Source organism: Pelodiscus sinensis, chromosome 17, assembly GCF_049634645.1.
Source record: "Pelodiscus sinensis isolate JC-2024 chromosome 17, ASM4963464v1, whole genome shotgun sequence".
In the NCBI taxonomy this organism is placed as follows: Eukaryota; Metazoa; Chordata; order Testudines; family Trionychidae; genus Pelodiscus; species Pelodiscus sinensis.
In genome coordinates, this window is record NC_134727.1 from 3,423,988 (window position 1) to 3,451,891 (window position 27,904).

The window sequence follows — 27,904 nt, forward strand, 5'->3', positions numbered from 1 at the left end:
GTGTGCTCATTATCCCCATATCCGCTCCCATGCTGGGTTATATTAGAATTTAAAGCTGAACAAGCTACTTAGCCTTGAAGTCAGGGCTTGTCTGCAGCCACAAGAATGGAATGTGTGGATCAAAGACAGAAGGTTATGGAGCCCAAGGGGGAGGCAGGTCATGAGTACACATGAATAAGGGGATTCTCAGAGTAGGAATGTAAAAGACTTACCAGAATGCTTACTGGGTAACTGGTTGGATGGCCAACCATGGCAGGCCCGAGCTGTCCTGGCTGAGTCTAGCCAGCCATCTGGGGCAGCAGGCAGGGCCATGCCTGCATCAGGCCAGTGGGACTTCTGCCACATGCGAGCGGCAAATAGTCCTGGTCACTCTGACTTGGCCCAGGTGGGCCAGCAGGACTCCGGCCCTGGCCACGCCTGGCCCCAGCCACTCCAACTTGGGCCAGCAGGCCCTTGGCTCTGGCTGGGGTGGGCAGGTGAAACCTGTCCACCAATGGTTAACTGCTCAAACAGGAACTGAAGAAGTGGTCTGTGCACACGTAAGCTCATATCCCATCTGCATGTTTTGTTAGTCTCTAAGGTGCTGCAAGACTATTTGTTGTGTGTGAAGTTTTTCCAGTTCCAGACTAACTCGGCTCCCCCTCCAAAGCGTTACAATTTGTGGTGTTTAACTGGTTAACTATTTAAACAGTTATTTACATTCAGGGGCGGCCTGTCCATAGAGGCGAACTAGGCAGTCGCCTAGGGCACCAAGTTAAATGGGGCGACAAATGGTGGCGCAATATCATTGAGGGGTTTGGGGGTGGGGGCGCCGATTGCATGGTTCGCCTAGGCGCCACTTGCTGGCAGTTAGTCTAGGGCTGCCCCTGTTTACATTCCTGCCTCAGAGTTTTGAGATGAATTTTCGAATACCCCATCTTGAGATGAGTGGGCGGTTTCTTTAATGTTGAACATTACATGTGGGACCTGTAATTTTCATGGGCTGCCTCTCTGCTTTACAGATGTGGACATAGGATATCTGCACCATTTGGGGCAGATTAGTTGCATCCCTCTGCCTCCTGGCAAGTGTCCAGAGCAGCCTGCTTTAGGGCAGGATTTGGGTCCCCTTGAGGTGGATCTGGTGAGCCAGGGCCCAGACAGCTGCACTATGACTAAATGATAGATAGCATTGCTTCCGCATCCTGCTCTGTGCCTGGCTCTTCCTTGTTCAAACAACACATCACAAATGAATAACTCAACTGGGTGCCCTTTTGAGAGTACTGTTTTCTGTGACTGTCTAGGTTCTGAAGGAATTCATTAAGTAAATTAATTAATTGACTAAATAATGTTTAAAATTAAACTGTGAGGTTGTTCATATAAACATGAAAATCTAATTAGTTATTTAGATAACAATGTTGCTATAAAGGCTGGGTGGTGACTGTAAGTGCTGCTGACAAGTTTGCCAGGAGTCTCTGAAAGAGAAAACATTTACAGCAGCTATTTCCCTCTTTGCACATCTCTTGCCTTAGACAAGGGCATTGTTGACACTCATTTTTGTTGCAGCTGCGTGTTTTTCCCTGTTCTGATGTACATTAACAGTACCCACACCCACACCTCCCCCCCACACACTAGCAGATGTACCTGGCGTTGCTTGGGTAATTAACTGATGTAGTTTAAAAAAAATGAAAAATGTACCTGCTTTATTTCAGTGATTGTATTTTTAAATACGAAGGGATAAAAAGGCTGGCGTGAAGATGTGGGGGTGGCTAGGACAGGGGGTTGGCAGGTGGGGCGGGCTCAAGGCGGGGGTTAGGGCCTCAGGGCAGGGGAAGGAGGTAGGAGGTGCAGACCTCTGGGGAGGGGGCTGGGATGTAGGGGTGGAGCTTACTGTGGTGGCAAGGGCGGCACTGCTCTGGCACCGGCTCCTCCTGAGGGGCTGGGGATGGGCTCCCTGGAGGATGGCTTCTCCTAGGAGTGGGGACTCTGGGTCTGCATGCTTGTCAGGTGAGGGTTGAGGCTCTGCAGGCCAGCCCTGGCCTCCAGCTGCCCTCCCAGCCTGCTGCTCTCTTCCCGCCCCCCCCCCCCCCCCCCCCCCCCACCTGCAGCTGCTCCTTACCTGGTCTGGTGGCAGGCATGATGGTGGAGCCCCAGTCCTGCTGGTTATTCTCTTTGTGCTGCAGCTTCCCCTGGTGGCCAGTCTCAGTATCGCATCCCTCCTCTCTGCGTCTCTCCCTTTCCATGTTCTGTAAAACAGTTCCATTCCTGCCACTTCCCATTTTCCAGGCACATCCTAACTTAAACCATAGTCAGAGTTCAGCTCAGAGGAAGCTACATACCAAATTTGGTGGTCCTAGCTCTTACAGTTTCGGAGGAGTTCTTGAACAAATGGACTTGCAGACGGACTCACAGACCGATAGATGCCCTCTAAAATACATATGTAGATGTGCACAGTGGTTTTTCCCTATGAAAGCAGTGTCCAAATAAATCTGTTAGGGTATGTCTACACTACCCCGCTAGTTCGAACTAGCGGGGTAATATAGGCATACCGCACTTGCAAATGAAGCCCGGGATTTGAATTTCCCGGGCTTCATTTGCTTAAGCGGGGAGCCGCCATTTTTAAAACCCCGCTGGTTCGAACCCCGTGCAGCGCGGCTACATGGGGCTCGAACTAGGTAGTTCGGACTAGGCTTCCTATTCCGAACTACCGGTACACCTCGTGGTAGGAAGCCAAATCCTGCCGGTCTAATTCCCATTGACTTCACTGGGACACGGTAGGCAAGAGGAGCAGGGTACATTGATGCACGTCAACCCGTACACTCACGTGGAACGAGGTGTACCGGTAGTTCGGAATAGGAAGCCTAGTACGAACTACCTAGTTCGAGCCCCGTGTAGCCGCGCTGCACGGGGTTCGAACCAGCGGGGTTTTAAAAATGGCGGCTCCCCGCTTATGCAAATGAAGCCCGGGAAATTCAAATCCCGGGCTTCATTTGCAAGTGCGGTATGCCTACATTACCCCGCTAGTTCGAACTAGGGGGGTAGTGTAGACATACCCTTAGTCTTTAAGGTGCCACAGGACACCTCACTGTTTTTTCATGTAAAGACCAACGTGGTGACCCCTCCAAGACGGGTTGACGTTGTGCATCAATGTACCCTGCTCCTCTTGCCTACCGTGTCCCAGTGAAGTCAATGGGAATGAGACTGGCAGGATTTGGCTTCCTACCAGAGTTCTCATTAGAGCCCTCTTGGCTGTGAAAACTCGCTGTTTCATGGCCCACTGCTGCACAGACTTGCTCATGTGAGTAGTCCATTCATTTTGATGAGATCTGTTCACATAAGTAAGAACTGCATGAGGAGTTCTTTAATCCCTAATGAAATCCTGTTATGGCTGGTGAGGGATAATGGCATGTGCCCTCTGTGTAGGGACTTCTCTCTGAATTTGTGGTAGATAGACTCAAGGACTTGAGGGGCCAAAGTAGTGCCATCTCTGGATGTGCCATCTCTGACTATGTCCGGTGGCGTGTGTTTGCCATGTCGAGTCATGAGACCTTGTAATGCAGGAATAGTTTGGGTTCATTGCCCTGGAATCCAAGCTGTGGAATATTATATGCTCGCTGTCTTCATTCGAACTCTCCTCTGCTGCAATGCCTGCAAACATCTTGACAAGTGTTAGGTAGCTGATGTTCTGTGGCCACTGCTCTTCACGCTGGTCAGTAGCATCACACTGTTCCTTATGCTGCTCCATCTGTCTCTTGTACTCACCTGTTGTCTTTCATCTTACGCATCATTGTGAGCTCTTAGAAGTGGTTCTTTTTGTTGTGTTTGCACAGTGCTAGCATAATGGAGTTTTGATCCCTGATTGGTTTTCCTACATATTATTGCAATACACATTCATAATACGCTGGAAAGGTAGAGTGAAGCTAAAAGATTTGGATTAAGGGGCAAGGGATGAAAGACATGCTTGCCTTTCCCTGTCACACAATGTGGCAGCATGCAGGCAGCAAGGCAAGATATGTGTACAGCCTTAGAAAAACGGAGACCGTCACAAGTATTAACCACTGTGTGTGGGTTATGAAGTCATAATGCACAGTATGTGTTCTTCTGACTTGTACATGTATCTCATTATGCAGCCTATGTTAGAAACATAGGGGGACAGTTTGTGAAGGTCTCAGTTTCAGTGTGAAAAACACACTGTTTTGTTTATGCTACAGTATAAGCAGTGCCGGACCGAGCCATACTTGTGCTCTGGGCAGCGGGCGTGCGGCGCATGTGCAGCCCCGCCCCAGGCGTGTGGCACCTGATTGACATGGTAAGGGGCGCCATGCCCCAGGCAGCTGCCCGGCTAGCTGCCCCCCCTTAATCTGGCCCTGAGTATAAGAAATCTCTGAGCTCCAGGCTTTGACAGAGCAAGTGAGCAAGAGGATAGCTAGATCTTTCTGACTAAGTGTTCTTGAATGCAGATCATGTTATGTTAAAAGGCCATGGTCAACTTAAATAGGGCAACACAAACCTGTAAATAAACACTGCCTTGTGGGAGACAAAATACAGGAATTAGAGGGAAGACTTATCTGCTGTCTTTTAAAAAAGCCCAGCCACAAGGCTTTTCATGGAAATGAATAGTTTTGCTGCACTCTTCTGAAGCTGGTGTGTTCTAGCAGCATCCAGCTTTGCTCTTTATGCTGTCTGTGTGCCATTGTAATTGTTGGAATGCCTGCAGGTCTCCTGTCTCTGGTCCTGCTCAGAGCAGATCTAAGTGATCCAGTGGTAAAAATGCCTGACCCCAGCCTACGCTAGCCCTCCCAAAGATGTTACGGCTGGTGGACCTGATTAAGGATGTTAAGAGGCAGGTAACTGAGTATTCATACATCAATACAACTTGTATTGACTACATGATTAGTTGATAAGGGGAGTTGGGGTCCAGAAGCTACCCCTGCTGTTGTTCTGCAGTTTAAATGTAGTAGGAGCCGGGTGCACAGGCATTTTGGCTCCTACTATATTTAAAGTGCAGAGCTGCAGTAGAGGTAGGTCCCAGACCCGGCTCGTGCTGGATCCCAGAATGCTGCACCTCTGCCTCTCCCTCCCCCCCGACTGCGGAGACGGAGCTGGAGAGAACTAGAGATGTATGCATATGCTTATCGGGTAGTCAACTACTTGACTAGTCACTTACATCCCTAGACCTAGGGTAGTGCTAGTGCAAAGATGGGAAAATGTGATCTGGGGATTGTGGAAAATCCTTCCTGCCTAGTTGGGATTTCACTGACTTCGCAGACTATTGCATGAGAAATACAAAATTAAATTCTGTTCTCAGCTACACCTGTACATCCCGACTAGCTTAAATGAAACTGTACTAGTGTTAGTGAGAGGAGAATCTTTGCCAGTGTTTTGAACTCCGTGTTTGGTAGATAAGTTGAGAGCTGATGCTAGCTGAAGACTAGACAAGTAGCCTATAGGCATTATTACCTATTATTTATTAGCCATAGTTATAAAAGTTGAGTGACTCAGTGCTATCTATTTATACACTTAGTCTATGTAATCACATGTTCCTGTCATGATTACCCTTCTTCTTCCCACATTCCTTCTGTTTGTTGATTACAACCACTGAATTTGGGCCCTGATCCTATAAAAGCTTTAGCACCTGCATAAGTTTACTCATGTGAGCTGTCATTGGGAACTGCTTATTGGAGTAATTAGAGTAATTACACTCGTACTTAAATGTTTTTAGGGTTGGTCAAGCTGTGCTTCACAGCATCTGTCTTCATCTGGCTTGCATCTTGGGGGCAGAACCAGACCTGTCAGTCACTGGCTGCAGTGGGATACCTGCCTCTGGAAGTTTTCCCCTGCTTTTTGTCTGCCACCCCAACAGCAGGCAGCTCGCTGAACCCTCCTTGCAGCAGGGCTTTTCTGAAGGAAATTCCAGCATTGTGTTTCCAATTTCTGACTCCTAGTTTGTCTCAATAGTGTGTCTTTCTCATACCCAGCCATTATGCTGGAGCTTCCTTCCCTTTTGGGGAGATCGTCCACCAGCTGTGCTTCCCTTTGAGGTGTTCAGTGGAGGACGGTGCAGCTGTAGGCTTCGGGGGGTGAGGGAGGCCAAGAAAAAGCAGAGGAAGAAGGAAGTGACTAGGTCTACTGCTCCTTCTTAACAAGTGTCTTGGGGATCTCAAACCACCCTCTGAAATGCTAGACCATGAATGAAACCACGCATCGCTTACTTCGCGTTAGACCGATAAAACCCATTCCCACCAAGGGCTGTTCCCTACCCTATTTCTGGCCTTAGAGAATCAGGAGCAAACAGATCAGGGCTCCATCTGAAACATTTCAAGAAGTTCCTAACGGGAGCTCATCTTCACAGTCTCATTCTACAGAGCTTGCATGCGGTGGTCCCGTAACCTTGCAGTCCTCATCATTGCCACTGATCTGGCAAGTAGCTCTGGGATAATGGTAATAGTAATGCTGGTGTATTACAAGAGAAGGAAATTTTACTCCTAGTTTCTTCCTAGAAAACGTTGCTAATCAGAGCTCCTTGCAGAGCATGCTGGAGCCGAAATGCACACACACAAGACCATGGCTTTTGGAATATCTTGGATTCATGATGGAACGCAGACCCGTGGTGCCAGAAAAGTCAGTCGTAGGCCTGTGCTGAGAGTGAATTCCGTTAGGTACAAGATCTAAGATGTGGTACTTATACCATTAGGTACAAGATGTCAGAAAAATGTTTACAAAAGACAAAGTTGGTCATAAAGAAAAGTAAGTGGTGACACAAACAAAAATCCAGTTTAAGAGAGTCTTTTGGGAACCATGATACAGTTTGTCTTTCTGTTGAAGAGGTTATGGTTTTCAGGCTTGATTAACTTTCAGCTGTCACTGTCTCTCTCTGGCAGAGGAAGTTTGCAGTTGCCAAAACCCAGTGCTCCATCCAGCACCAGATTGATTCAGAGTGGTTATGTGGATGAAATGATTTATAAAAGTCTCATGTAGCCTAGTGAGAAGTCCACAAATAGAACTTACTCTATTGGCTGAAGCAGAGTCCATGTTTTAACCCCATTAAAGGATGAAACGTAGTCTTGTATTCCTCCAGGAGGACTCTAATGTCTCTGCATGATAGTGTCAAAGCAAAAGGTCACATCTTTGTACTGTAATGTTCTCTGCAAGTTCAAGAAATAAGGAAGTTTTGTGCAAAAATGCCAACAGTAAAGGCTTTCTTGGGACAACTGTCCTGATGCCAGCCCTGCAGAGTTCTACAGCTCAGCCTTAGAAAGTTCTTACAGCACTACCCCAGTTTAGGGATGTTGGGGTATGTCTACACTACCACCCTAGTTCGAACTAGGGTGGTTAATGTAGGCAACCGGAGTTGCAAATGAAGCCCGGGATTTGAATTTCCTGGGCTTCATTTGCATGTTGCCGGGTGCCGCCATTTTTAAATGTCTGCTAGTTCGGACTCCGTGCCCGCGGCTACATGCGGCACGAACTAGGTAGTTCGGATTAGGCTTCCTATTCCGAACTACCGGTACACCTTGTTCCACGAGGAGCTGGAAAGCCGGCTTTCATAGAGGCAGTAGCGCCCCTGCATGTAAACATGTAACTGCTAAAATGTCTAGCAGTTACACGTTTACACAAATAAACAATAGTTAACAGCCATACCCCAGTTATGGCATACCCCGTGGCAAGTGCTGTCATACTTGATATCCGTTAATGCCAAATTCCTAATCACTATCTCCAGTCAGAGGAGCTGATGAAGTTGGGAGCTCTCTCAGACCAACTGTTGTACTTTCGAATTCAGCTAAATAAGCCTCACAACGTTCAGAGCATTTGTTCCAAAATTGTTTTCAAGCAACATTTTCCCTTCTTTCAGGTATCAAAGACCAATCTGTAGGAGCGGTGACCATTTCAGAGTTGAGAATTCATGTCGCTTGAGATCTGCTAGGTGACCCCATGGTTATCAATACATAAAATCACCAGATTCTGTATATTGATCATCCAAACTGTAACCATTGCCATAATTTCTGTATTTGGGGTTTCCAGGATAGGAAGCAGGATCTCCCTTTAGACACAGTCCTAGTGCTGCGAAAATAATATTCTGCCGTCCTATCATAATGAAGACTAGGATATGTATCTGTGCTTATGCTAAAATGTCCTTTTTCTTCAAGCAGTAGTATTCAGAGATTGGGCCCACAGTGGATACGAACGTGTCATCTAGACAGAGATGGGTATTAACAAAACAAACCCGACTCTGGGGATGTTGGGGTAGATTACTTCCATCCTGTCAGATTTTTCTTCCAGTGCTTGCTTATGTCCATCCCACATTAGGGGTTTGTGCTTGCCAGTTCTTCCCTCTGCAGTATTGGTAGGGGAGCAGCCCTGGAGTGGTGTGTTATAAGGGGTGCCCACCTGCTTCTCAGTTCCCTCTTGTCACTAGTGACCGTGCACAGCAAGTTTGCTGCACTTACTACTGTTGCTTACGCTTCATTCATAGAAGCTTCAGTCCTTGTACAATTAGTGTAAATAGTAATAGAGTTTTGTTAGTCCCAGCTGGGATCCATCCGGCTTAAAGCCCTATGATCACTGTAAATGCCCTAGACCCGTCAGAGAGCCACATGACATCTGTAAGTCCTTAAACCTAGGACTAAAAAGCATGAGATTAGGCAAGGAGTCGGTGCTCACTGCGGCTCTGGAGCAAAGGTTCAACTCAGCATCATGGTGTCTGTGTGTCGTGCCCAGCTGGTGCTGTTGGCGAGCCGGCAGGATACCTCTCTGTTTCTGGCTAAGAAGTGGAAGAAGGCTGATGGAATTTGATCTCCTAATGCCTGCGCAGGGAAGGACAGGCTGGGAGTGAGCTCAGACCTGCTAATTTCCCTACTTGGGAAGTTGGGCCTCGACTCACGTTGAGCATTGCAGCCCTTCCCATTCCGTACCTAGGCCACAGAGTGGGCACAGGTGCGAATCAGGTGATTCATGTGCTCCAAAAGTGTGGAGAGGGAGGAGTAGGAAGCATGGGACTCTGGTGTCCCAATGCAGGAGAGGCACATGGGGCAGAGGGACAGATGAGGTGTGCAGGGCACAGGCGCAGCCCCAGAGGACTGCCTGCACAAGTTGTCCACTGTTGGTCTAGCTGAGCGCCATTCTTAGGAATTTTCCCCTGGATCAGATTGACAGAGGGCCTGGAGGTTTTGGGGTGTGAGAACATATCCCCTTGCACTTAACATCTAAACTGCAGCTTGCACACGATTGCAGTAAAATAGCGTAAACTTGAATTCTCTGTAACAGGAAGACTTGAAATCATGATTTGAGGATTTCAGTAACTCAGCCAGGCATTATGGGTCTGTTACAGGAGTGGGGGGGAGGGGTGAGGGTGCAGTGAGCAGGTGGTCAGACTAAATGATCATGATCCCTTTTGGCCTTAACCTGCGATAAGGACACGAGAAGTCCGTGATCTGTGTTCTTATAACATGGCTGATCAAAATTCAGGTGTTGTTTCTGATAGAGTTATTGGAGAACATAATGCACGCTGCACGGTTAGAGTTAGAACACGAAAGAATGGCGCATACCCAGCCGCAAGAGGAATTAATGAAATATGTTCTTGTTACTGAATTCCTTTGAATTGTCACCTAAGCCTCTGCTGGCTGCGCTCGCTGAGCTGTGCAGCGGCTACAGATGCACAAATGGAAACGTCATAAAATGTCTCTGCTAATAGAGAGCACAATGGAAGCGCTGTCACTGTAGCCACCGGCACCGACGAGGTTTTCAGAAGCTTTTGAACAGAACTTTCTTGGAGTGGGAACGCTCAGCTGGGGATGAGCCACACCACTAAAAACACTGCGTGTTATGACGTGAGCACTTGCTCCTTGGGAACCGAAGTATTTCTGGGTCTGGGTGTCTGTACCTAATTTTGTATGAGAAAAGGTAGAGGGGTAATTTAAAACAAAGGCCCTTTGTGTATTAGGGAAATTTACACTCCTAATTACACTAGTGCAAATGTCCTTAGGTTTTTTTATGTTGTAAGACAAGTTTTATTATTGCAAATCCTATCATCTGTTCAGAACCATATATAGATCCACATCTTTCCATTTGTCACCTGTTACAAGATGTAAGAACAAAGCAAATTCAACAGCTAAACATTTAAAAAAATGCACCAAGCTTTATGAAGTCTCCAACAAAGCCATGTTTGTGGAGGGGGCAAAAGTTTGTTTTAAAATTTAGTTTGAAAATGTCTCTCTACATCTGAATGTTTCTGTCCTGCAGCAAGGTGGCAAGATATCCCCTTGCATTTAGCATATAACTCTTCCTGCATACCTGTAACCTACAAAAAACATGAAATGTTTTTGTGCCTGCCTGGAATGCTGCATGCTCCATCTGGTAGCCTGTAGAGAACTGTGTTGTGATTTGTCACCAGTCTTATCGGTACATTTGAGTCTTATTTCTAGTGAGCTGAAAGTTTTCTCTGTCACTGCTGTAGTGAACTTCTTATCAGACTTTCAGTTTTTGTTATGGGGGTAAATTGCTGTAAGAAATGGGGGGCGGGAGGGGGAATGGAAATTACATGTGGGTTTTGGTCAGCATTTGAATCTATTAGCCCATTTCTCTGCAAAGCAGATGGCATTGGCTGAAATCACACAACAGTCTCCCAAGAAATTGATGGGATTTGGCCACAATAGTATCGTACCAGATGAGAAACGGGTGGCACTGGTCATAGACCAGATCTGCAGTGCTAGTTCAGGCAGACCTCTTACTGACATCTATCCTGTTGCCGGAGTAAGGGCTGCAGGACTGTGAATGATACTTCACAGAGAGCAGCACCTGCATTTGGAGGTAGAATATCCGTTACCTCACATTAACAAAAACGCAGCTGGGGTGTGAAAAGACCTTTATGCCAGAGCCAAAATTAGCTACCTGCAAACTTGCTGCCTGGGTGCTTCTTCAGGTCCAGATTGATGTAGCTTGAAAGCGTTTCCTTTTTGTCATCTGAGGCTAGATATTACTGCCCCTGCCTTGTGTAGCTAATAATTATGATAGCTGAAGAACATGGTATAATAAATGTTGAAAACTGTGAAGAATGTGTGTTAACCTATAATTGTTCTTGTTTTCTTTGAATTCTAGATTGACTGCAATGTCTTACTGCATTGGACTCCTGTCCATTGCTGCGAAACTGAACTTGCTGGTTTTGCTGCTTTCTGCTGTGTGCTTCTGTTCGTGTTTAAGTGACAGAATTCCAGTAAGTATGCGCTACTCTAAGAGCAGAAGGTCACTATATAAAGTCATTGAAATCATTTAAATTACTTGTTACTGGGGGCGTGACCGTAGTTTTGTTTGTTTCTCCTGGAATTGCATGTATTAGTGCATCACCTCCATCTCTGCATCATTTTGTCTTTGTTTTATGGTATAAAATTTAGAAAAGTTAGAAGAAGTAAGCCTACCTGGATCACCTGATGCTGAGTAATAAAGAGGACATGGACAAGAAACATGCAATAGTCAGGCAATATTCATACTTTGCCACCTATACCTTGTTTTATTTAAACATCTGCAATTAAAACTTTTCATTAGGACAAGCACTAAAGCTAAATGTGTGGCCTAAAGGTGAGAGCAGGGAATAGGAGTTAAAAGTGTTCTGTTCCCAACTTTGCTTCTGATCCTTGTGTAACTGTGGAGACATCTCTTATGCCCACGTTTTCAAAAGTGGCGAGTGATTTGGGGCCCTTTGCGTGTTAGATTCTCATCGACACACCTTGAGCCTGACTCTTTTTCAGACTTGAGTTGAATGAGTAGGAACTGTGTGGACTCATCTGTGTAAAGGTGCAAGCTGAACAGCCAGAAATTAAGAGACCCAGATTTGGGGATGCAACTTCAACTTTCATTTTAAAAAAATGTCTAGTTCTTTGGTTGCAAAGGAAAGCTTGAACATGTTCCCAACTGTAACCAACGCAGTGCCATCTGCCTGCATTTACAGATAGCATGACATAGTACGTTGAAGCAAGCTGCCCAAGCATCTTCATGGGTTCTGAAATCGAGTGCTCTGGGCCCCTTGCAACACCTGTGCAGCAGAGGTCACTGAAAGCATGTCTGTACTGCACACTAAGCCTGTGGCTTTGTCACCTAGTGTACTGGACTCTGTTTCCAAGCCCATGCTTGAATGTCCACACTACATCATAAATCTGAGCTGAAAATTGCTGGGCCTAGGTCCCTCAGCTGTGTTAATGCACCCATGCTGTACTACACAGTCCTCGTGACTCAGGTCTGGGACTTGACTTGCACCCACATTACAGAACTACAAGGCTAGGACCCAAGTTCACAGCAGGACTCAGGCTGTGACCCAGCCCCACGTCCGGGGTCTAGGACGAGGGTCCTGTATGCTTGCTGACCTGAGTCATACTGACCTGTGTGTGGGTGGGAGGGGTGTGGGCTCAAATTTGGGTCAGAGCTCAGGCATGGTGTGTAGGGTAGACATCCCTTGAGATGGGGATGATGTCCATTTACCAGCACCTTATTGCTTTGCAAGGCTCACGCCATACACGGGCCTTGGCTCAGCTGGGTAGGGACTGAGCACATCCTTTTCTCAGACAGAGCCCTCTCTGTCTGCAGGCAGGTAGTGGTGACCTGAGGAGAGGCAGGACCATTGCCTGGTCACAGGGGAGTGGTGATGGAGGCTGCCTGCCAGCCCGGAAGAGCACCTGGAGCTGGTCTCTGCCACTTCTAGCCTAAGGAAGGATGAGGCCCAGGGAATGCCATGTGGGGTGCAGTTGGCCTCCTGGACTGGGGATAATCTCAAATGTTAACCTAATATCAGACTCTAAGGCAGTGGTCACCAACCTGTAGATCAGGATCTACCGGTAGATCTTGGAGCCTCTGACAGGTGATCCTGACTGGTTTGGCTGGGAGGCTATCGGGTGCTGGCACTTCAGCTGCTTCTCTCCCCACTGCCCTTCTGCTCCTTGCCTGGAGCTTCAGAGCTGCCCCCTGGGAGCCTCCTGCTTGTTGTGCAGGCTGTGGGAGACAGAGGCAGGAGGGCACTTATGTCACTCTGTCCCCCTCTTCTGTACCCCATCTCTACAGAGTAAAGAGGGCGGGGCCTCAGTGAAGGGGCGGGGCAGGGATATTTGGGTTTGTGGTAGATCCTGGACTGACTTAAATTCAAAAAGTGATCTTGTGCTTAAAAAAGTTTGGAGACCACTGCTCTAAGGAAATGTCCCTATTCCTCTATAGAACCTGTTGTGTGTTCTACCCTTTTGATTCTCTAAGTCAAACAAAAGTAGTTAGCAATGAATGATGTACTTTATATTTTCTACTACGTGAACTGTTGCTTGTGTATAATTGCCAGTTTTCATTACCACAGCAAATGTTAATGGTATTTAGAGTGTTCGTGAAAATGGGATAGTTATAAAGTGATCACAGGCCAAACAGCTGAAGCAACTGTTTAAATGAAGAAAGACACGTACTGTTACTCCTTACAGTTTAGATTGCAGCACTCTTATTGAACAGAGACCATTCGTAAACATCAGCTGTCTCCATTATGTGTTTCAACAGATATAAAATTAAGAGGCATGTTGGTGAATTTATTATGGGCCTGTGTATCATTAAATCCCTCTTGGATAATAATCTAACAACATAAATAAGCAAAGTAATAACTACTGTGACTCATTTATATTAGCTTTGTTGAATCTTGGCTCAGAAAATGTTAACACTCACTTTCATCAACAGAAGCTGACTTCTTATGTTTATGGTTGGAACTAAACTGTAACCATTTGTCTTAATCTCAACGGTTCTAATCCTCTAATCCATGCACTAAGCAAAAGTAGGAATTAAGCTCCAGTCTCCCTGCACTTCTCAAATTTCTGTCCTTTTGACTTTTAAAATGGTTCTATAGCTTTTCAACCATTGTAATATATTATCACCATTGTTTTTAACTGCACACATGTTGCTCAGAGCCACAGACTAATATATTTCCCACTCAGAATTATTTTTAGAAACTGTGTAACATATACATGTAAATGCAAACATCCAAATTCTCCAACTAAACATAAATACACAACTTCCATTGAAGCTGGTAAGAGAGGTGAATGCAGAGTTCGGTCCCCTATTTTCAGTTAATTTATTATTTATTAAGGGTTTACAATATTTATTATAAGGGTAACAAGTATAAAGCCTATTGTTTTGAGGTATGAGCCAAATTGATGGATTAGGAAGAAACTTTATAGGTAGGTTTACAAATTGTCCACTGATAGTGTGGGGTGTGTTTTTGTTTGGGTACCTTCCTGTGAAGTGACTGGAAGTGGTCACTAATGGAGACAGGTTATTAGACTAACTGTGGGGCAGTTCCTATGAAATCTAAGATGAAATGACATATTGAATCACATCTGATTTAGTGTCTCATCTCCCAGAGTAAGGCTGTTACTTACTGCATACTGTTAATTGTTTTTTGTCCCACGCAGTTTTAAGTGACTGAAGTAATAGGACTTCCACTATTTTCCTTGGAAGTCTGTTATACAAACTAATAGATCTCATTGATTGGAAACTTTTCCTGCTTGCCCTCCATTAGTCTGGGCCTTCACACACATCAGATCTGTTCACCACCTTACTATTCAAGCAAGAGCTAATTACTTAGCGTTGTTAATATAATGTAAATTAGCTTAATGTGCAGAAGTGATGAGAGGTTCTAAAACTGCAACTGTCTTTGCATTGTTACAAAACATCTGTAATTCATTTTTGTTAGGGAATGGTCCTTTCCTTTCAATATAACTATGCATTCCTGTCAGCCCCCTGTTAAAAGAACAATAAGGTTTGCAAGTCAAACATTCAGAAGTTAGGAAATGCCAGACTTAAGGTGATCTGTTCCTTACTTTTGGCATTTCCTATTTTGTAATGTGCAGGCAGTTGTAATTCTGATACTGCCTAACCTCTGAGTGGGGGTGTGTGTGTTGTGTTGTGTGTTTTTTGAAAGCAAAATGAAGAAACAAATTTCATTATGTGGCATTCTGTTGATACCTACATGGTTCATGAGCGGGGTTCCTGCACCTGACATCCCAGTCCCTCCCTCCCCCCAACCTAGAGATGTAAGCAACTAGTTGACTATCTGATAAGCAAAAGCTTATAGGATAGTTAACTAGTCCCTTGACTAGTCGCTTCCCGGCCCTTGCTGTCTCTATTGGAGGCAGCAAAGAGGGGGAAAGCAGAAGCTGGTGCTGGGGCGAGTCGGCTTAAAAGCTGTTCTCCCCCTCCCGCCCCTAGCCCCTCCCCCCGCACTGTCTCCGTGAGGGGCAGAGGAGACAGGTGGGGTAGTGGGGGATCAGGCACAAGCCGGGAAGCAGCTGAGTCCCAGCTTGTGCCAAGTCCCAGATGCTGTGCCTCAGCTTTTTATATTTATTACAAACCTGTTAGCTCTTATTATGTTTAGAAATCGGGGGGGGGGGGGGGGGGAGAATCTGTTTTGAGCTGGGGCAGCTGATTCCTGGCTTGTGCCAGATCCTCCTGCTTAGCTCCAGCCTTTTTTACGTTTAAGGCTGGTGCGCAGTGCAGGGAGCGGGGGGACCTGCCTTGAGTTGGGAATTAGCTGTCTCCGCTCGCGCTGGGTCCCCTCTGCTGTGCTTCAGCCTTTTAAATGTATTAAGACCCTGCTAGCTCTTAATACATTTAAAAGTCAGCGCTGCAGTGTGGTTAACCCCCCTGCTGCTCCCCCACTTATCAATAGAAAATCCATCGACTAGTCAATTTAGTTAAACTAAATTTAACATCCCTACCGCAACCCTCCGCTCCCCCTCTTGTACCCTTGCCCAATGAAACCCAAATCCTCTACACCCCTGCTCCTGCACCCATAATCTCAACCAGGCCTTGCATCCTTGTTCCAAGTCCTAACACCCTTCCCCGAACCTGCACGCTTTGCTGCACTCCTCCTCCAGGTCAGTATCCTCTCCAGCATCCATACACATATCTACTCCTGCACCCTGGCCCCCAATCCCATGCTCAAAATCACAACTCCCAATCTCCTACTCTGAGTTCGCGTCTGCACCCCAGACCTGCACTTCCTCCATTAATAAGAGTGTGACCCTTGACCACTTACCAAATTCTTGGAGTGTCCTCAATCAAAAATTATTGCACATCTCTGCTTTTGATGGTCTGCATAGAAGTGTGCTGCTTGTGATCACAGTTGGAATGAACAGCTGTAGTACACAGGCGTCTTACCTGGATGAGGGCTAAATAGGGATGAGACGTTTTCAGTGGGTTTCACAGTTTGGTTGACAGCAGAGGAAAGTTTGGATCAGGAAATGTGAGTTCCATTCCCTCCACTGAAGGGAAGTGTGCTCTAGTAGGCATACACTCTTCTGCCAGTTCCCTCCACACTTGACTCCTTATCCCCGTCCCATTCCTGTCTCTCTCTCATCCAGAGCCTGTTGTCCTCACTTAGCTAGTCCAACCCTCCAGTCCCCGGGCTTCTGATTCCAGTCCCAGTCTCCTGGGCCAGCAAGTCCTAGTTTCACCGCTCTGGAATCCCAACCCTGTGACACTCTACCTCAAGTGTCGCCAACCTTTGTGAGCATGAGATCACTTTTTGAATTTAAGTGCAATCCCAAGATCGACCTCAAATATAAATACGCTTGCCCCGCCTCCATCCCGCCCCTTCTCCAAGGCCCCGCCCCTGCTCACTCCATTCTCCCTCTCTTGCCCATCCTCACTCACTTTTATCAGGCTGGGGTTGGGGTGCAGGCTCTGGTCGTGGATTAAGGGATTTGGAGTGTGAGGGGGTGCTGAGCTGCTCTTGGGGCAGACAGTTGGGATGTAGGAGGGGTTCTAGGTGCAGGCTCCGGGACAGTGTTTGGATGCAGGGGTGCTCGGGGCTGGGGCAGGGGTTTAGATTGCAGGGGGGGGGGGGGTCATGACTGGGGTAGGCATTCAGGATGTGGGTTCCTGCTGGTGGCTCCTTAGTGGTGGTGCAGTGGGGCTAAGGCAGGCTTGCCCGGACCCATGCCCACTCCCTAAAGCAGCCAGCAAACTCCCTCCCAAGTCCTGTTGTGCCCCCCTCTCTGCTCTGTGGAGACAGGATACAGATTGGGAGGGGACACCTTGACATCAGCACCCCTGCACTCCCTGTCCTGCCCTGCACAGAAAGCACGAGGCTCCCCAGTGGGAGGGGCAGCTCCACGGCAAAGGGCAGGAGGTGCGCAGCAGTGTGGAGAGGCAGCTGAAGTGCTGGCAAGGATCACCCGTCAGAGGCTCCAATATCTACCAGTAGATCCCAATCTACTGGCTGGTGACTACTGATCTACCCCGTTCCCAGTCTGTCGTCTTCCCCAGCCAGACTCAGTCTCTGCTCTCTGGCTCGCAGTCCCCCTTTCCTTCTTCTCCCCAGCTCCTTGACCAGATCTTCTCTCTTCCCTCCCAAATCTAGCTCTGTGTGATCTGCATTCCAATCCGGCATCTCCCTTCGCCGCGCTGCTGGGCCCAGTGGTGGGTGCGTGGGGATTGGGTCCAGGTTCTTGCACACAGCAGCCCAGGGTTGCAATTGCAGGGAAAGCTCTGCTCAGCACCAGAGTTAAGAATGCTCCATGTGGAGGAAATATTCAGGGAATTGAACCGTAGAGCTCTAGCGAGTCTCTAATGAGCGTATGTAAACTCTGATTGTTTTTTCTCCGAAAGCTTATAGTGTGGTCAAATATGGGTGGATTTTCAAAGGAACGGCCAAAGGCATGTTCTTGACTCGAAGGGTCTCCCTTTGCTAAATGTCAAATCCTGCTCTAAACATGGGCCCCTGGAGCTTCTCAAAGAAAAGGTTGCCAGAATTTTTTAATATAGGCAAAACAACCTATTTTCCCCTAGACTGTCTTGGAAATGGCCAGTTTTGGCTGAAATATTCCAAACAGAATCATTCTGAGGCTGTTACATAGTGTGGAAAATTTCAGTTGAGCAGTTAGTTTTGCAAAATTATATGCTACTGAAAACCGTCTTTGTGATGGGAAGTGTCCTACAACCTTCCTAACATGCAGTGCTGCCAGCCTGGGCTATAATATAGCTGTGGCTCTGTTAACTCTTGCTTGTAGCTTGCAGCTTGTATTAGAATAGGAAATAAGATGCACTGCTTAGTTCAACATAAATGTCATAACAGTTATGCTGGTTTAATTTTTACTAAAAATATGTTTTTAAATCCACAAAGAGAGAATCTCAGGTGTCTAAAGAAAACTTATTGGAGAGGAGAAAATTTTGTAACCTAAGGAACGTATTCTCAGGTAACAGTACATAAGTCAGGTCCAGTTACTAATGAACTGTCTGTCTTGTGTCCAGCAGGAGTTTGCCCTCACAAAAACAGAAGAGAGTGACTTAAAAGAAGAGAATGGTGCTGAGTCAATAGCAGAGGATGATCTTGATCCTGAAGACCTAGAAGTGTTTTACCCGACACATCAGTGGCAAACCGTCCGTCCAGGTAATGTACTGAGAGTGAATTATTGTGTCCCTTTGAAACTACATCAGACGCCACTGACAGAAACTTCATAGAAACGAAAAATAACCATCAAATTCAATAGCATTTTTTTATCTTTAAACAAAGAGATGCTGATGTGGAAAAAACAAAAGCTTTCTGCTTCAGTGAAGGAAACAAGACTACAACCAAATCTGGTGTAGTGGTGGTTGTTCATTTCAAGAACTTTTCCTAGTTCACTTTCAGGACTTTCAAACTAACTGAGCAGTCTGAGAGAAGTGGTAGGTGATGTGCCTCCATTACTAGTTCAGAAGTGTTTTCATTTTCTCTGTTCATCAAAACATAATTTGTATATGTTCATTGACACATGCTGTTCTAGTCTCTGTGGTCTCGATGTGGGCTGATGAGTTATTGCTTGGTGGCAAACTTGCTATTCAGAGTAGTAAGTGTAATATTGTGCAGTTTTTAAAGAGGAAAGCTTTCTTAATACTTAGCTGTTTCAAATCTAATTGTATTCCTTTAAATCTAAAAGTTACATATTTCATGCTTCTTAATTCTGGCTCAATGTGCCCGATTTGATATCGGACTTTTAAAAGGTTACCCCCTGTTTATTTTGGCTCTTCTGGTTGCTGGAATTGTCCCATGATATAACATTCTGGGCAATTGAACAGAGGCACCAGTGGAATCAGTGGCTGCCCAAAGACTTCTTGGACGTAGCCTGCAAACTTGAAATGGTCAGTGGACTCCAACCGAAAATATAAATCAATCTATTTTTCTCAGCCTGGGTACGAGCTCTGTGACTGTAGGTAGAATCTGTGTTTTTGCCACGCAGTTCACAAAGTATATTACATTTCATACTTTTAAAAATGCTTTATGGTAAAGAAAATAAAAGACTGTCTCCGGTACAGATTCTCGTGCTTTTAATTTTGAGACTCTAGTCTCTCCTTGTTTCACATGTTGTTTCTGTTAATGATGGCTATGCATATCCAGCAAGTGGAGAATAGACTCCTCAGATGAGGGATATCCAAAATCTGTGACTCTGAGGCCTTCGTTGTCAGCTTCCCAAGAGTCTGACCACCACACTGGTTTGTATATATATGTATTTGCAAGTATGCAGCATGAATGCCTGCAGGCATAATATTTGATTTGTGTTCCTGTCTTGCGTGATGGAACAGAATGCTGATTGCTTGAGTTCACAAGCAGTAGAAAGTAGCTGTTGATCAGCTTTGTCCTTATCCTGCTGTTATTGGGGCAGGAGATGGTTGTAGGTCATGTTCACCAGCTGGGCAGTACGTAGAGACCCCTCCATAGTATGACAGGCACCTCTGCAATAAAATTGTCATATTCTAGTATGTGGTGAGGAATCCAGTTTTGAAATCCGCACTTGAGAGGACTAGAGAGCAGAACCATCAGAGAGAAAGCTACTACTTTGTGTGCTCTCTAGCTTAGCTCTCGCTGCGTTAGTCCATGGAAAAGTCCAACACAACACAGTGTAAGGGCATGTGTACTCGTTATAGACACACACGTTTTCAAATGACTTCAAGAAGAATGTGTGCACTGGGACATTAGTTCGGAGAGAAACCATCCAAAAGGAAATTTACTCCAAACTCCTTTTGAAGTGAATATTTCTCCCTCTCAGATCAGTGCCATCTCCTGCTTGATTCTGCAATGGAGTTATAACCTGATGTTTGCTAGGGGGTATGGCTTGACTGAGATGATACACATCCCAGCATTTTGACTTGACTCCAAGATCCCATGCTATAGGCAGAGCTGTGCTTTTAAGGGGGCAGAACCTTATTTAAACACATGCATTTAGTTTATTGGCGGAACTAGCAGGCTTCCCACTTGGATCCTGGATTTATTTTACTTGTCTATGTCTCGTTTTTCTCACCTCTACATTGGGAAGATGCTTTCCCACTTCACAAGGATGCAGTACTTATTAATTTTAATAGCATTTTTTAATTTAAAAAGAGCTACCTCAGTACTATTGTCAAAAGAATAGTTATGGGATCCATTTGTCTTTCAGATGCTCTTGAGGTGTCAGCCAGGTATAACAGAATGATTTTCCTATGCGTAAATCATTCTGTACCATAAATGTCTTCAAAAAACCCTTAAAATTCACTAAGTTGCGGTATACATTTACTTTCAGTTTTTGCACTATTATGTATGAAAGTCTTGTGCCTCTATTCAGTATTGAAACTGGCAGTATTCAACCTTTTGTTGAAGTAAAATATGTATGTATTTGCAGTTATTATAAACGTCATTACTGTTTTGTTGAAAAGTGACTTCCTCATTGCTTGAGCATTTTGTTTTGCTTTTATTTTTTTTAGCAGATTCACATTATGCATACACAGTAAAAAGTTTTAAAGTGGGGGAGCTCATCAGCATTCTCTGCATGGCATGCCTTAGAGAATTTCAGAATACATCTGTAATGGTTGCTCTTTGAGTTTTGTCAGTGTAGAATCTTGCTTTGCTGAGCATGTGCCTTTGGTCTTGAACCTTTATAAAAAACATTAGGGTTATCGTGACTTCCCCAACCTGAAAAGATCAATAACCAGACACCTCCTAGATTCTGATTTCATTTTACTTCCATATTTGCGTTTCCAGCACCTACTTTTCTATAGAGCTTTAACCTTGCTAAAAACCTGCTCAGCTGATGCTAAGATGGCCATATAGGAGTGCAGTCTTTTCAGAATGGTCAGAGTTCCTCATTCTGCTGTCCTGTTCTTTGTGGATTTCCTTCCAGTCGTCCATCATTTTGGTGACGTAAAGTATGACACAATGTCCTTGACAGACACTTTGGGTTAGTAATCTGAATCTCCAGTTTTAAATACTAGGGAAGAGAGAAGGGACTCAAGATTATGTTCCATCAGCCATTTTAGCATTTCATCACCTTCTGTTTTGAACTCAGCCTGTGACTCTTCGTACTTGGGGTCATTCATGTTGGCTAAATAATTGAAAGATACTGATGTTTCTCGGAATGTTTTTTCAATTTTGTCCTTGTGTGATTCCAGTTCTTTGTTTCTAATTAGATCAAACTTTATTTCTGCTGAGAGTTTGTGACAGTGTCACCAGGCTATAATCTGTTAAATCTCTCAATTTTTCTGAAGTTACTTTTGTAAATGTAGTACCTCTCTATAGAGTAAGTCCCTTGTTTGATCAAAATACAGCACATGTTTAATACATATTCTCCTTGTGCTGAGTGCAAACTTCAGTGTGCTTTGGATAGCTTAAATGTAAATGTAGAGAGACAGTTAATCCTGCGAGTTCTGTTCCATCAAGTGTCAGTGGGAAGCTAGAGCATCAATCATTTCTGTCAACATCAGGCTGATAATGGTTGTGGAAAAGTTTTTGAAATCCCAATAAAATCCATTAATGCTCTGTTACGCATTGCTTCTTCCTCAACGAAGTTTAATGTTCTGGACACCCATAAATTAGAAGTTCAAGAGACGTACATGGGAAATCTGATCTTTTCACTCTATTTTTGTTGCCTGGACAAATAGTAACCATATTCTTGCCATACTTGCCTCTGTGTTCCTGGACACTGTCGTCAGCCAGCTGACTACCAAATTCACTGACGTACGCAGGAACACATTTCCCTGTATGGATACTTAATCATTAATTATTCGTTTCTCAAGATCAATTAACATTATTCCATTGACTTCAATGTTGATTCTTTCAGGTCTTCCTTTCATTTTTCCTTTTCATGTTCACTTGCAACACCTACTAGTGGTTCTGTGAATTTAAAACTTACGTGAGGAGTAGATCTGAGGTGAAGTGCTTCAATCACTTCTTTAAATTGATCACTTTATGCTATATTGACGAGGATGATACGTGCATAAAAGAAGGCTGTAATTTTGTTATGTGCAAGTCTATATCTTTCATTATGCTAATGGCATAATCATAGATTGATCTCTTGCCATTTTTAGAGTATCTGAGACAGAGGCTACCACTGAATGAAGCTGATACTGAAGAGTTGGTTGGAAGACCTGAAATAACGGCTGTCATTGTGTTAGTGATTTTATGACACTGATGATATAGGAATGGTCTCACTTGGAAGATCACCAAACTCATCACCGTTCTTCTCTTTTGCTTCAGAAGACTGAGTTTTTGTACTTTGGAGATCTTGGAGAATCTGAAGAAACTGATTTTCTGTCTCTTCAGAGATGACCACGGATCCTTTCTTTCCTGCTACGTAACAGCTCTGGACTCTATTTACATTCCACTTCAGAAGAATTATCATTTTTTATTATTAGTGTTTATTATTTCAGTCCTTTCAACCCCTTGTTTCCTTTAGCCTAGATTTGTTGAGGTGAGAGAAATTCAGATTAATGTCTGGAAATCAAGACTAATAAGCCCTTTGTAGGCTAGATCAGCAGCTGTCACGTTTTCTGTGGCCGGAATGAAAGAGTTTCCTCGTGAATAGAGTGCTATGAAGACACAATAAGAGGGGACAGCCAGATTTATATAGACCCATATTATTGGATATCCCTCTAGAAGCTTTTAGATTCTAGGAAACTTAAAGTGCTCTCTTGCCCGTACAGCATTCACAACACTATCCTTGCCTTTTTGCCGTCTAACGACAGGTGATTACATCTTCTAGTCATGCCCTTTTCTCCAGTCATCAATAGCTCCACATATTCTCCATTCCTTTTAGGCTTTTAATACATTCAGTGGGTTTCCCGATAGGTAGAACAAAATCCTTCATGTTTGCATCACTTCGCTTTTTTAGATGGTTAAAAATTTTCTTTTGCGGACTAATATTAGTCTAATGTTACTAGTATAAAAATTCTTCAAATGTATATTTGATTCATATAAATACTTCAGAGTGATATAGCAGTTAAATATGCATTTATTGAAGAAAAACGCACGATTGCTTAGTGTGTATTTTCCTTACCAGTTCATTTCCATGCTTTCAAATGGTTAGTCACTGTTGTTGTTGTTGTTTTTATGTGCGTGTGTATATATAGATCTCCATACTATAGCTTGTGACAGACCGGCCCGGGTCTGGGCACAGCTGAGGGCGTCCGCTCAGGGCGAATTGCTCAAACTTGGGGCTCCTTGCAGCCCTTGACTGGAGGCCCTTTTCAAATAGGCCACAAACCAGTCGTTCAGAGTGCTTCAGCTTCCAGTCTGGCCAGCCAGAAGCCTCATGAGCAAAACCCCTCTGACACCCCAGCTCTCCCTGTGCTCCAATCAGCCCCAGGCCTGCACACAGGTGAGGGGTTATAGAACCCAATCTCACCTACCCTGAACAGGTTCTTCCGGTCCCAAGAAACCAGCCACAGGTCCCGATCAATTTACGCCCTGGATCTTACCCACAATATCACGCTGAGCCAATCCTTTAGAATCTAAAATCTAAAGATTTATTTTTAAAAGAAAGAAAATCATGAGAGTAAGGTTCTTAAAGGATAATACATTATATGCATCGAATCACTCAGTTCTCAACACAGGCTCGTAGCAGAGATGTTATAACTGCTTGCTTAAAAGTCTTTGGTGTACATCCTATGTCAGGATGGGTCCACAGTTCTTTCCAGCTCGTGGTTCCCTGCAAGGCTGCCTCTGGGATCAAGAGCTGAGCTGAAGACAAGATGGAGGGTGCCACATGGCACTTGTATATCTCTCCTGGCATCTTCTTGGCCAGAGAAGGTCACATGGTCCAACAACCTATCCTTGAGTCCTATGCTGGTTTGCAGGTATCAGTCACATTCCTGAGATGTGTATTGGCCCCTAGAGATTCATTGTCTCTTTGCTAATTAGCATAGCCATTGGCTAAGCATTCCTTGCCCATTGCTCAGCCACAGCAGAGAATTTTCCAGCATCCCTACAGAGTACATGTTTATAACGCCACACACAGATCTTATACAAGTACGTATACAGAAACAGTAGAACATAAGCTTTCATGTGACACCTCACATGGCCCCCTTTGTATACACTTTGGGGCAAATACCCCCCCCCCCCCCATGGGTGCAGCAGTGATCTGGCTGCTCCCCTTAAAATTCAGGAACGTGACAGCTTAACATTAATTTTTTTCGTTTGTTTTGGTCCACATGTGGTTTTTTTTTATTTCTTTACTTAGATGGAAGTGAGCCCCTCCATGCATCTCAAAAATTGCTCCTGTGGCTAAATTAAGGGGTGAGAAAGAGCTGTCTTTCTTTACAGAGACCAAGCAGAGAAAATTGTATGCAGAACTTGTTGTGACCTTGGGAGTGACACAGTAGCTGAAGTCCTTAGATCACATTGAACCATATCCAAAGCAGCTCCCACAGTTGACTTGAGAAATGTCTCTTGCAGAAATTTTCAAGGCTGCTCTCTGGGGCTCTTTGTATGCTTGTGCATTCATTTAATATATGTCTGGTTCTTTTTGTGAAACTTCTTCCTTATAAACTGCTGTCTCAAGCCAAAGCCATTTATTTAAAGGAGAAAATTCTGCTAGTTGTTTAAGAAGGGAAGAAGATGTGAGTTTATAAAGATCATTGTGAGAGACTGAACAATATCTTGATCATACAGATATTCTAGTACCACCTGAGACTAATTTAGCATAGCTCCTACTGGCTGGTCAGAGGAAGACTTTGTTTTGCTTATGGGGTAGTGTGGGTATCTACAGTTCAGTAGAGTACTCTTTGACTTTATATTGTAGTAATGGACTGCAGCATCAAGACGGGGACCTCCACTGGTTGGTTAAGTTCACTTGAGAGGCTAGCAACCAGCTGGCAGACTCAGTAGTAGTCTTCCCCTATTTATGTTTAAAGTTCACATCACAGAATCCTGTCTAGCATAAATAGAAATCTGCCCTCTCTGACTATTCTACATGGATCATGCGATAGGAATCAGTTAATTTCATAGATGGTCCATATTGGTACCTACAGTACTCCAGAATACTTTTCTCAGACTCTTTAATGTCTATTTCAGCTTTTAAAAACTTGTTTAAACTGCAGGGGAAAGGTGGAGGAGGGTTACTTGAACCTGCTGCTCTGTTTGTAAGGTATGAAACCATTGTAGGTTCAGTGAGGGAGCTGATTTTTACTTGGTTTGTAATTACTGTACTCATAAAGGGCCATGCTTTCCAAGGGGCCTCAGCCTGTCCTCTCGGCAGATAGCTATCTGATTCATGTATGCATGTCTGAGTTTGTGTGCATGCAGAAAAGGGCTCAGTAGCTATTGGATTTATGCATACTGGAGGCGCACACAAAAGTTTGTATGTGAAAAAATTTATTCAGGTAGTCAACAGTTTATGAAGCTTCTGAAAGTTTTGATTCCCTGTGACTTGATTGGAAAGAAAGATTAATGGGGATATAAAATACCCCACATGTGCCAATATTTAGACATTGGTCTTTATGACATTGAATACATTTAGCAGGCCAAATGGGCCAATCCTATTCTCTCAGCCATCAACCATTTTTGAACAAAATGAGAGGCTGGTGAACAAAGTAGCTTTCTGTGTGTAGACATTAGGGTTTCATTTCAGCTTCTTTGTGACCTTCCTCTTGTTCCCCAAGGTATGGTTTCAAAAGGATTAAATGCTTTACCTTTGCCCTAAGAATTCTGGGCTGGACTTATCATTCAGGCTAATTAGGCTGAAGTTGGACAACTGTAGATTCCGTTCATGTGTTTTATATTGTACTAGTCAAATGTGGATCTTGCCTGTGCCACTAAGTAGGGCATGTGAAATTCTCTAAGGCTTTGTAATTACTTGAGCTGAAATAATGATCCATTTGAATCCGTGGCTCCTTATTGACCCAAACCTAACTATAAAACATTATCATGCAAGTGTCTGAAATATTTATATTTGCACTGGCAATAGCCACAGATGAAATACATTGATAAATTACAAGGGTATGAGAGTTTTCACAAAACCCGATGTGAGCTGTCCAGGAAACAGAAAGCTGTATCTGGTCATATCATCGCAGATTTGCATGAACCATGGAGGCACACTGATTTATTTAAAAACCTCATTTACACTAGATAACATGCTTCATTTGCCTAGATTTAAAAAAATCTGCCTGTAGGATTTCTGTGACCTGTTGTGGAAGGCCGACGGGGGTGAGGTGGGTGGGCGAGTGCTTCAGGCTAATTACAGGGGTATGAAAACCCAGCTTGTCTCCAGGGTGACTGCAATTGTTTAATGTTTGGAAGAGTGACTGTCAGGGTTATGACCATTAGCTGTCAGCTCTGGTTTAATTTCTCCATAAGAGCCCCTGATGCCTGCGGCTCTATGAAGTCATCTCTCCTTAAGTTACACCCTGTTGTCTCTTTCTTACTGTGACTACTTCTGCTCATGCCACCTTTCATGTTTGGAACAGACTCTCTTGTTCTGTGCACCAAGCAGCTTCAGTCATTCCTTTCCCAAATTCCCTTCTTTCTCTTAATCTTGAGTTGGTGGTGATCTCTGACACTTGACTGTTCCTGGTCTCGTGTCTGAACCTTTATCTAACATGGCCTATGCTGAATACAGGACACAGGGTAGCATGACTCCTATTTGAGTGAGTTCAGTGGCAATCAATCAGAACTATGCAGTACAAATTACTATTGGCCCCTACTAAAAAGAAATAGCATAGCTGGAGTCTTTTTTTTATTTAGCTTCTATATACAGAGACCCAACCCTCCCTGCCTAGTGCTCTCCACCCTCCATGCCTGGCTGGTTCCCTGGGATGGATAGGCCTTTCCTGGTACCATATCTTCTCAAGGCCACATGTGAGGGGCATGCAGGGTCACAGGTCCCTTTCCCCAGATTTCTGTCCGAGTTTGCACCAGAGCATGGTCAGCAGCAGCCTTTCAGCGCTATTCAGGAGAGAAGGAATGGGAGCTGCTTCCCACTACTGGGGACTCTTGTACATTTCAAAACTGGCAGGCCACCTGCAGCCTGGAGTCAGTGGGACTGCATGTGGAGTTCTGCATTCCTTGTACATTTCAAAGGAGGAATGCGGAAGTGCCTATTGACTAGTTGAGTAGTCGATGGAAATTCTATTGACTACTCAACTAGTAAATTAACCATTACTTAACCAGTAGCATAACACGATACTAGTAGAGCCCTGCATGGTTACAGAAGTCTGCCTGCAGATGCGGCTAGATGTCGATATCGGCTGATCGCCAGGGCTCTACACCTAAGAGATGCTGCAGCAAATGGAGAGGAGTGTGGTCTCATCCCGCCCTGGAGCCAGCTCCTGTGTCAGCAGCTCCTCCCGGCAGTGTGGCTGGACTGCCCTAGACCGGCTTTCTCCTGGGTGGGGTTGTACAGCTCTGTTGATGGTAGGTCTGGAGGTGGTGCAGCAGCCCTGCCAGGAGGAGCTGCTGGCTCGTGATGCTGGCCCCTGGGAGTGACGGGACCACACTTCTTTCAATAGACACTGCAGCCAGTGGAGAGGAGAGCCCTGCGGATCAGCGGAGACCAATATCTGCACCCGCAGGGAGACATTTGTATCCAGGAAGGACTCTGAACATTAGTGTGACGTTCTCATTAAATGAAATTCAAGTGGAAGTGGTTTCAGTGTCACCTGGCTTGTGCATCAGGTGGGGAATGGTAATAAGACTATT

The 27,904-nt window shown here is 44.9% G+C and overlaps 1 protein-coding gene across 6 annotated transcripts in view; it reads left to right on the top strand.

Moving 5' to 3' along the window:
• Positions 1-27,904, top strand: part of SIL1 (SIL1 nucleotide exchange factor) — a 183,711-nt gene that overhangs the window by 36,402 nt on the left and 119,405 nt on the right. For 3 of the 6 annotated variants that reach the window (XM_075900131.1, XM_075900129.1, XM_075900130.1), the window contains exons 2-3: positions 11,071-11,185; positions 18,238-18,376. In XM_075900131.1, coding sequence (XP_075756246.1) covers positions 11,081-11,185; positions 18,238-18,376 — 244 coding nt within the window. In that variant the 5' untranslated portion in view covers positions 11,071-11,080. The remainder of the gene's footprint in view (positions 1-11,070; positions 11,186-18,237; positions 18,377-27,904) is intronic. The other 3 variants (XM_075900134.1, XM_075900132.1, XM_075900133.1) reach the window with 1 other exon arrangement.